Consider the following 11,421-nt stretch of genomic DNA (forward strand, 5'->3'; position numbering starts at 1 on the left):
ATATGTTAAGGAAATTTGGCACTTTTTTTCTCTTCAGGGGCGGCATTGAGCTGCGAATCTGGCGTAGCATCATGCAGTACCGCCAGGACTTAGGGCTGCCCCTCAACCCTGAAGAATGCAGTAGCAGCAACAGTGGTGGTGGTGGTAGCAGAGGCGTTGGTGGCCAGGGTGTGGGGCCGTCCTCTTCCGCCCCCGCCAAGGACCCGCCTCTGCCACCTCGCTCCACAAAGTTGTAGGTGTGGCAGTTCCTCCTCCCTCAGGCTCTCTTGCCACCTCCTCCATATTCTTTACCTAGAAGTATGAATATGTGAACTGTGATAACCCGGCCACACACTGACACACGCGTGCTGTGCAGAGCAAGGCAACGGAATATGTACAAGGAAAGAAAATGGTCTTCATGGTAGCCCTTCCCAAACATTATGTGCCTCTTGCCGGCAGCCTCAGGTTACTGGAAAGTCTCTCAACGTCAAGGCTTGTCACACTGGGCTTCCTGTTGTATTGAGTCTGTGACAAGTTACATGGCCTGACGATGCTGGCTCAGCGGTGAACCATTGGTGGAAGCTTTCCTGGCGGTGGTGTGTGTTGGCAGGGCAGCAGGAGGTTGGCTGTGGTGCTACTCAGTCTCACTAATGCATCAACTTGTTAACTTCTCCTAGAACAATTCCTTAAGCCTTATTAATTAGAGTTCGCTTCCAATTACTGGTGCTGTAGATGCCTTACTCTCACATTTGTATATGAGTTATTGCTTGTACATATTTTTTTAATAGGTATCCATAAGGAATTATTGTATAGTTTTTAGAGGAACCTCACAGCTGCCTTGGTAGGTTTTAGCTGTCAGAAGTCATTAAAGTATGTTAATTAATTAACAGATTTTACGCATGGAGTTCCCAAAGGGAACATTGTCCAAGATATGAATAGTATTAGAAGCAGTGTTGTCAGATTTGAACAATCTTTCCTTCTCTGACTAAAAATATTTTTATTTCTTGAGGCTCAGCTCCCCACCCTGCATGTGTCAGCGATGGGGGTTGATAGAGTAATATATTTCTAGGTACTAATACTGAATCCAAAATAAAATCAAAGTGAAGTGACTGAAAACTCTTCAAGTTGCAACACAACAAAAACAATACTAAACACACACAAACCTAACCCTCTCATGCCAACACCTTACACATACTCATCATGACTTAAATGGGCATAAAACTTTATTTAACCATAGTTTACACACACGTAATACTAGAATTAGAAACAGCTTAATGATACAAAATGGCGCCCAGACTCACAGATGACATGAGGGCATCTTAGCTCACTGGGGTGGCGGGGTTAGTTAATGAGATTTTAGATGAACACTGAACACTGCATCTGTCCTGGTGTGGCTCCTTGCATCTCATCCAGGCAAAGGGATCTGAAATATACTGTAGTTTACTGTAATCTAAAGAGATAGGAAAACTTTAATATTTTGTTTTAACCCATAGTGAGACTAGCAGATTTTTAGTTTTCTTAATATAGTTCATTTTAATAAATATCATAACTTGCCCAGAGAAAGAGACATAAGGAGAGGCTGTGGCCCAAGATTGCTGGAGGAGGTCAGTCTCTTCTCCTGGCAGTGGAGGGCAGGACTTGAGAATTCTCAGTATCCAGTGGAGGATAAATACTCCGGGGTGTTGCATCTCATAGTTTTGTTAAGGCGACATAGGATCACAGGGACGTTTTTTCCCCAGTGTGTTGTAACAATTGTTGTAGTACAAATGAAGAGGCAAATGTTACATTAATCTGGTTTTTGCACAAGGTGACACTAATTGCACTGTACATGATGCCAGCTTGAATTTGCCACTTCTTCTATTGGAAGTAGCCCTAGTTGTCTTTGGCTCAACCTTAATTTTAGCAAGAGATTATTATATGTGTACATACTGTAAAGAGATAGATACTGTATATCACTGAAGCACAAGCCACACTCTGGACTCCCAAGGAGCGGAGTGCTGGGCAGGGATGGCTGGGTGGCAGGGGCCAGCAGGCTGCTTGCTGAGGGCTGGAGCGTCAGGGAATTGCACATAACATTAAAAAGTATTGTCGTAACAAGGTAGTCAAGTGTCATTGGAGTGAAGAGCAGCAACACTAAAGTGACTTAAGCAATAGTACTGTAGTGCTTCAGGCCATGTTGGGTCAAACAATGCTCAATAATCTTGCCGACTGGCTATAATGTTGTGTTTTATCTCAGGACACACAACCATGTCCAACCAAAAAAACTGAGGCTGCCTGCCTCTGCCTCACACCACAGAAGCTGTGAATGCAGAGTGTGTGAGCATCCTTGCATAAATGTGCACATGCTTCATGTATGTGTTCATCTGTTTACAAAGGCACAAGTTCTGGTGCAGTGTTGCATGAACACACTTGGGAGGTGATGTAATGAAGTGTGGAAGTAGTGTCCTGAGACTTAACACTTCAGCATAGTCTAAATTTTTATAATTTTCTAGTGCAAATTTTAGTTCAAATTGGTGTATTTTAGTTCACATTTGCCTGTCAATTTTCCTAGAGTGCAAACTCTTGGCGTTAGTAGTGAGGTGCAGTTCCTAACTCCCTGGTGAAGCAGTTTTGACAACGTGAAATTAGTGCAACTACGGCAACGCCACACAAGTTGACATTACAGGACAGTAGAGGCCAAGACTGCACTTGTGTGGTGGCACCTCGTGGGTGTTTGTTGGTGATGTGCAGCACGTTGTTCAGGGACTTTTGTCAGTCTGTGTGATTGTATTCATGGAAACACAACAGGAAAATTGAACCTTGCGTGTGACATCTTGTCCAGTGTTTTGTCTGGTCAGCAGAACGACCTTTGAGGTGACTCTGGGTTCTGTTATAACTTTGATGACATTTTGAAGTATATTTCATAGGTAACTGGTTTGTTAGGTCACCACTTGCTTACTCAGTAGCAGTAAAGGAGGGCTTCCTGCAGAAATGATAATTATGTCTGTAGGTCTATCCATTGTAAAAGTTTACAGTATATAAATTGGTAGATTTGTCAAATATTTGTCTGATGGTAATGGTTTGGCTTACTGGGTGCCAACACAACCTTGTGTACAAAAAAGTTGATATTGTTTTTGTTTCTAAGATGAATTGATTATGTTAACACAGCTCAATGGAGTCAAGTGTTTTGCAGGAACCCTAACCATGACTAACCAACACAGGATATGTGGGCTGTTTGGGATGGTAATAGTGAAGCAACGGTGTGTGTGTGTGTGTGTGTGTGTGTGTGTGAGGAGAGAGAGAGAGAGAGAGAGACACACACACACACACACACACACACACACACACACACACACACACCACACACACCACAAAAACACACACACACACACACACACACACACACACACACACACACACACACACACACACACACACACACACACACACACACACACACACACACACACACACACACACACACACACACACACACACACACACACACACACACACACACACACACACACACACACACACACACACACACACACACTTGGGAGCCCAGTCTGCCTCAGTGATTGGCTCCCAAGTCTTATTAATATTTTTTTCACATTGGAGAAGCAGTCAAGGCCAAACAAACAAACAAACAAAAATCAAACTAAAAAAAAAGCCTTCAAAACTACTGCTCCCCAAAACGAAAAGTGGTAAATGACAAAAACTAACTCCTGACTATGACAATCAAAACCGAATTGTGTTGAACTAAAACTTACCCTAATACCCGTGCTTCAATACAGGAACATGGGACTTTGTATTCTGATGACGCAATCTCAAACTGAGGCTACAATAAAGTTTTTTCCTTGATTGTTATTTTTCTTGCTATTTGAACCCTTCCCATCATCTCATAGTGACCTGCCATCAGTGTGTCCTGCCATGCCATTTCTAACATTTGCTTCAGAAACTTGGAACCTCACAAAACAGAGAAAGAGCCAAGTGCTGCCTGTAAAGGAGTAGAAGGAACAATGCTGGGTTGAAACATAAAAAAGGAGTGGAAAGAACAATGCTGGGTTGAAACATAAAAAAGGAGTGGAAAGAACAATGCTGGGTTGAAACATGAAAAGGAGTGGAAAGAACAATGATGGGATGAAACATGGAAAGGAGTGGAAAGAACAATGCTGGGTTGAAACATGAAAAGGAGTGGAAAGAACAATGCTGGGATGAAACATGAAAAGGAGTGGAAAGAACAATGCTGGGTTGAAACATGAAAAAATAAGTAGTGAGTATCATCATCGTAATAATCATCATAATTATCGTAATTAAAGAACAACAGACTTCGTGAGTGGAAACCTTTTTATCCGTTGTCGATGCTTTGCCTGCATGTCTGTGGTTTCCTTACCTTTGCTTATGGAGACGCCAAGCAGGTGTATTTTCAGGTGCCCTCTCGCCCCTCCTCACGCGAAGGTTGGCTCAAGGAAGGGCGCCTGGGGGGAAAAAAAGGAGATGGAATACAAATACTGCCACGGCTTCAGTAAGAGGTGGATGTCTCGTGCAAATAACCTTAACTGTATTGGCCAAGATATGCTGCGTGATCACAAGGCATTAGACTGCAATTTTGAGACATCGTAAATGCATCCATATCAAGTACTACACCACCCGTTCAGACCCACCCATCAGCCACTCATATGCACAACCATGAACGTTTAATTACTATCTGAATTTCCTGCCCTTCCTTTCTCTGGGGATACTGAGCTATTAATTGAGGTCACTCCCTAACGACAGACATCTCCCATCAGGAAATAAACGCTAGCCAATAAAAATAAACACTAAGAACTTAACGGTAAAGGAATTTCTAGCTCTTAATAACTTCAGCTCCTCCTCATTTTCTTTTTCCGCCTTTTCCTCCTCCCTCCTCCGCCTTTTCCTCCTCCTCCTCCTCCGCCTTTTCCTTCTCCTCCTCCTCCTCCTCCTGTTTGTAGACCTCACTCGATTAGGGCCTCACACTGAATTATGGAAAAGGGGCGGCAGGGCGGGGTGCAAAAAGCCTAACCCTCCTTCAACGGCAAACTCCTCCCTTTGACTAAATAATCCTAACTCCCCTCACCCTCACGCCCTCCTCACCAGCGCCGGATATGCCTTGCTTCCCTCTTTAATATTTTTTTTTTCCATAAGCTTCTTCATCCCCAACATTTCCTATATACACCTTCATGGACTCTTCACGCCCCATTCGTTCATTTCCCCATTTTATTTTACCATTTCCTCTCATTGACCAACCATGAACCTTCGATGATAACAATAATGAGTGACAGTCTTTATAATGCAAGGACAATACGTAATGTTAAAGTCTGGTTCAATTACTATATAACACCCCTTTGAATAGACGGAAGAGGAAGGAGAAAGATGGAGAAGGATGGAGAGATGGAAAGAATGGAAGAGGGATGCTGGGAAGGAGATCGAATGATGGAGAAGGATGGAGAGATGGATAGAAAGAGATAGATGGAGAAGGATGGAAAGAATGGAAGAGGGACGCTGGGTAGGAGAATAATGGAGAAGAATGGAGAGCTGGAAAGAATGGAAGAGGGATAGAAGGAGAGATAGAGAGGGAAAGGGACGGAGAGATGGAAATAAGTGAAGAGGGACGCTGGAAAGGAGAAAGATTGCGTAGGAAGGAAAAATGGAGAAAGAGGAATGAAAGATATGAAACTGGCCAGTCCTGATCCTTCCCATACATTCACTTATCTATTCTACTACATTCTCTTACACATACACACCTTACGGACTCTTGATCGCTATTCCATACATTTCCTTTCAACATTTCCTCTCATTGATCAGTCCTGTCCCTCCGCCCATACCTCAAGCCTATCCTCATACATCATATAATTCTCTCTTATCCTCATGTATTATCTTTTCTATCCTCATTTATTCTATTTTCTATTGCAATACATCTTCCCTCTCCCCATGCATTATCTTTTCTATTCGCTTATATTCTCTGTCCTATCATCATAAATCATCTTTCCTATCCTCGTATGATATCCTCCCTTCTCCCTTCATGCATTCTCCTCTAGTAACCTCTACACACACTTCATCAACTCTCCTATCCTCATATCTTTTCTATCCTCACATACTCTTTTTTCTATCGCAATATATCTTCCCTCTTCCCATGCATTAGCTTTCCTATCTGCTTATGTTATCTGTCTTATCATCATATATTATCTTTCTTATCCTCGTATCAGATCCTCTTTCCTATCTTCATGCATTCTCCTCTACATACACTTCATCAACTCTCCTCCGTACGTTTTATTTACACATTTCCTCTCACTGGTAAACCTTGATCCTCCGCCCATATCATGACTCTCACCTCGCATTCTCTTTCCTGTCCTTATACTTTCTCTTCTCTACACGCACACTTCACAAGCTCTTGATCGTTCCATTCATATTCTTAACCCATTCCTCGCATTCTCTGTCCCATCATAATCTTTTCTATACACTCTTGATTGTTCCATATGTTTTCTTTCCTCATTCCCTCGCTTTCTCTTTCCCATCCTCATTATCTTGTCTACACACACCCCTACTTGTTAAATGCCCCATACATTTTCTTTCCTCGTTCCCTCTCAATGACCAGCCCTGATCCTCCTCCTCCCAGATATCGACTCACTCATTCTCTTTACCGACGAATTACAACCACAGTCTGCATCCTTTGAACTGATGTGTACACGAGTGCCGCTAGATTCCACTGCCTCCACTCAACCAGGATCAAGAGGTTTAAGACTACGTAATATAGTTCTTAATCCCAAAACCAACGTTACCATATCATACGTCGCACATTGTAGGTATTTTCCGGTTTCTGATTCCACAACCATCTCAAATTAATGAAAAAAGAGGAAGGATGGTGGGAGGGAGGAAGATGGAAAAGGACGGAGAGATGGAAAGAATGGAAGAGGGATGCTGGGAAGGAGAGAGAGGGAGAAGGATGGAGAGACGGAAAGAATGTAGAGGGATGCTGGGAGGGAGAAGGATGGAGAGATGGAATGAATGGAAGATTGGAAGAGGGAGAAGGATGGAGAGATGGAATGAATGGGAAGGATGGAAGAGGGATGCTGGGAAGGAGAGAGGGGGAGAAGGATGGAGAGATGGAAAGAATATAGAGAGATGCTGGGAGGGAGAAGGATGGAGAGATGGAATGAATGGAAGATTGGAAGAGGGAGAAGGATGGAGAGATGGAATGAATGGAAGATTGGAAGAGGGAGAAGGATGGAGAGATGGAATGAATGGAAGATTGGAAGAGGGATGCTGGGAAGGAGAGAGAGGGAGAAAGATGGAGAGATGATAAGAATGTAGAGGGATGCTGGGAGGGAGAAGGATGGAGAGATGGAATGAATGGAAGATTGGAAGAGGGATGCTGGGAAGGAGAGAGAGGGAGAAAGATGGAGAGATGATAAGAATGTAGAGGGATGCTGGGAGGGAGAAGGATGGAGAGATGGAATGAATGGAAGATTGGAAGAGGGAGAAGGATGGAGAGATGGAATGAGTGGAAGATTGGAAGAGGGATGCTGGGAAGGAGAGAGAGGGAGAAGGATGGAGAGATGATAAGAATGTAGAGGGATGCTGGGAGGGAGAAGGATGGAGAGATGGAATGAATGGAAGATTGGAAGAGGGAGAAGGATGGAGAGATGGAATGAATGGAAGATTGGAAGAGGGATGCTGGGAAGGAGAGAGAGGGAGAAAGATGGAGAGATGATAAGAATGTAGAGGGATGCTGGGAGGGAGAAGGATGGAGAGATGGAATGAATGGAAGATTGGAAGAGGGAGAAGGATGGAGAGATGGAATGAATGGAAGATTGGAAGAGGGATGCTGGGAAGGAGAGAGAGGGAGAAAGATGGAGAGATGATAAGAATGTAGAGGGATGCTGGGAGGGAGAAGGATGGAGAGATGGAATGAATGGAAGATTGGAAGAGGGAGAAGGATGGAGAGATGGAATGAGTGGAAGATTGGAAGAGGGATGCTGGGAAGGAGAGAGAGGGAGAAAGATGGAGAGATGATAAGAATGTAGAGGGATGCTGGGAGGGAGAAGGATGGAGAGATGGAATGAATGGAAGCTGGGAAGAAGAGATATGGAGAAGGATGGAGATGGAAAGGAGTAAGCAGTATCTTTTGACCGACTCTCATTATTTGTGGGAGTGCGACAGTTTTGGGTCTGAAGCTAAATGAAATGTTCTGAGCAGGTTACGATCCTCTGGTAACGCTTCATTCAAAGTTTCAAACAGTCCAGCGATTCACCACACGTTATCTGTTTCGTTATTACAGAACATAAAAACATAGGGAGACTGCAAGAAGCCTAATGGCCTACACAGGGCAGCTCCAGATTCCCCCCCACTACCACCTGTCATCCTCGTCCATGTAGCTATCAAGTCTACTTTTAAAACAAGCTATCGTCCCTACACTCACTACGTGATTGCTTAGTCTATTCCATTCCCCCACCACCCTGTTACTACACCAATGTTTGCCTATTTCCCTCCAAAATCTAAACTTTTCTAATTTAAATCCATTACCGCGTGTTCTATCTTGCTGGCTAAATCTCAGTACTTTACTTATATCGTTGTGTAATAATTTTTGTGTTGCTGGGAGGGAAGCAACATCGCGGGTCGGTATTATAAGATATTTTCGGTTCTCACAGCAACTATTTATAAAGGTCAAAGAAAAACTCAATCGGGTTCTAATGAGTGTTGCTTTAGGTCCATAGTACAGAGGAACAATCAAACTACCAGCAAGGTCATAAAGCTACTCCTGGAAATGCCCAAAACTCGTACGAAAGCCTTGGCAAATATGTGAACTTGGGCGAAGAAAGGTTTTAAAATACGACACACTGACCGAGAGTTGCATGCTGATAGCGAGGTGGTCGAGTGCTTTCAGAGTTGGGGAATTACAAGAAATAATTTATCTTAACTACATTTCAGTAATAAGTGGAGTAAGTCTCATGAAGTAATGAAGCAAGTAATGAGTGTAAGTAACCTGCCAAAATAGATGAAAAAAAAATATTTCTCTCTCTCTCTCTCTCATCTCCCCATCATATCCTCCATTGATTAGGTAACCGTCTCCCAACTTCCTAAACACACACACACACACACACACACACACACACACGCACTCACGCACGCACACACACACACACACACACACACACACACACACACACACACACACAGTCAAGAAATAAAGGCAGGTCTAATGGATAGTCAAAGAGTCCCTTCAGGTGAGCGTGTGCCCCTCCCTCCCACTAATGACACACTAATTATCACCTACTTTGGGTGTTGGTTAACTCCCCCTACCTCACCTCCCTTTACCCCCCCCCTCCATCACTACTTTACCTCCCCCCCATCAACTTGCCTCCCCTTACCCCCCCTCCCCATCACCTTGCCTCCCTTTACCCCTCCATCACTTCACCTCCCTTTACCCCCCCTCCACCATTACCTTACCTCCCCTTACTCCCCCCAATCACCTCACCTCTCTTACCCCCCTCCACCACTACCTCACCTCCCATTACCCCCCTCCATCCTACCTTACCTTCCTTTACCATCTCTACCTTACCTTACCTCCCTTTACCCCTTATCCATTACTATCTTATCTCCCCTCACCTCTCCCTCTCTCTCCCAAACCTCAGATGATCTCACCTCACCTGCCCCAGCCTCACCTTAACCTCACCCCAAAGCCTAACACCTGACACTCCCACTCCACTCCCCTCTCCCCTAATCCCTTTTCCCACTCCACCCTCTGTTTCCCCCACCCCCCTCCCTTCCTCACCTACCTACCTTACCCAAATGCTGATAAACACACACGCACATGAAAACACACAAACACCTTGCAAATACCTAAAGACACCAATCATACACATCCAATCAAGTAGTAGAATAGTAGAAGTAGTATGGAAGAAAGAGGAGGAGGAAAAGGAAGAAGAGGGGAGAGATGAAGAAAGGAGTAGGCGAAAACTTGGAGAAAGGGGATGGGAGAAAGGGGATGGGAGAAAAGGTAAAGGAAAAAGAGGTATGGGGAAAAATGGAGGAGGAAGGAGGGGAGGGAGAGGCAGAGATGGGGAAAGAAGTAGGAGGAAACTATGGAGGTAGAGGAAACTTGAAGGGAAGGGAGATGGGAGAAAAGGTAAAGGGAAAGAAGTAAGGGGAAAAATGGAGGAGGAAGGAGGGGAGGGAGAGGCAGAGAGAAGAGGAAAGGAGTAGGAGGAAACTATGGAGGTAGGGGAAACTTGAAGGGAAGGGAAGATGAAGGGAGAAAGGTGAAGGAAAAAGAAGTAGGGGGAATAATGGAGGAGGAAGGAGGGGAGGGAAAGGCAGAGAGACGAGGGAAGGAGTAGGAGGAAACTATGGAGGCAGGGGAAATTTGAAGAGAAAGGGAGGAAGTTAATGGAAAAAAGAGTAAGGGGAAGAATGGGGAGTAAAGGAGGGGAGGGAGAGGCTGAGAGATGAGGAAAGAAGTAGGAGGAAACTATGGAGGCAGGGGAAATTTGAAGGGAAAGGGAGGAAGTTAATGGAAAAAAGAGTAAGGGGAAGAATGGGGAGTAAAGGAGGGGAGGGAGAGGCTGAGAGATGAGGAAAGGAGTAGGAGGAAACTATTGAGGTGGGGGAAACTTGAAGGTAAAGGAAGAGGAAGGGAGAAAGTTGGAAAGAGAACCACAACCATATCTTTCAGAGGAGTGGAGAGAGTTTCACCTTGCCGAACGCCTCTCTTGATTGGAATATTCTCACATTTCTTGATAGTTTGGGATATTGAAAGCGGATATTACGATCACAGTGACTATTTACCTACAGACATGCCATTACTAATAATTACACTTATCATCCACGGGCAGAAGCTACAGATACAAAAAACAAAAAACTTGGCCCCTCCCGCCCCCTCACTGGCCTGCTCTCCCTCTCTCCTCACTCCACCCGGCCACTCCTCCCCTTCTCTGATGTCCCCTTCCCTCCTCCACCCCCCCCCCCATTATTCCCCCTACTTCTTTTTCCCCTATTCTTCCCCCTTTCCCTCTCCCTCTCCTTCCCATCTTCCACAACCCTTTCCTTTTCCCTTCAAGTTTTCACCTCCTTTTCCCCCTCCCTTTCCTTCCCACCTATACCACAATCCATTCTCCTTTTCCCCAGCGTTCCTCTCACCCTCCGCCCTTGTCCCCGCCCGCACGCCCACCCTCAGGCGATAAGAAAGGCGTCAGGGCGGGTGTTTGCTGATGAGTAAAAATCGAATCGTTTGAGTTACTCCTTTTCCCTCCCCTCCCGCTTCCACATGACGCCCCTTTCACGCACTCCCCGCTGGACATCAACTTGCTAGAATCAGTTCAGAGGAGGATGACCAAGAAGATTCAGGGGCTGAGGAACCTCCCATATCAAAATAGGCTGAAACATCTAAACTTACATTCACTAGAAAGACGAAGAGTGCGGGGAGATCTGATAGAAGTATTC

At 44.7% G+C, this 11,421-nt stretch overlaps 1 protein-coding gene across 3 annotated transcripts in view; it reads left to right on the forward strand.

Annotated features, from left to right (window-relative positions):
- Positions 1-3,092, forward strand: part of LOC127005505 (mitogen-activated protein kinase kinase kinase 15-like) — a 47,887-nt gene extending 44,795 nt beyond the window's left edge. For all 3 annotated transcript variants that reach the window (XM_050874412.1, XM_050874414.1, XM_050874413.1), the window contains one exon: positions 38-3,092. In XM_050874412.1, the coding sequence (XP_050730369.1) occupies positions 38-236 (199 nt within the window). In that variant the 3' untranslated portion in view covers positions 237-3,092. The remainder of the gene's footprint in view (positions 1-37) is intronic.
- The last annotated feature ends 8,329 nt before the right edge of the window (positions 3,093-11,421 follow it).

The sequence above is a fragment of the Eriocheir sinensis genome, chromosome 30, assembly GCF_024679095.1.
Source record: "Eriocheir sinensis breed Jianghai 21 chromosome 30, ASM2467909v1, whole genome shotgun sequence".
Classification (NCBI taxonomy): domain Eukaryota; kingdom Metazoa; phylum Arthropoda; class Malacostraca; order Decapoda; family Varunidae; genus Eriocheir; species Eriocheir sinensis.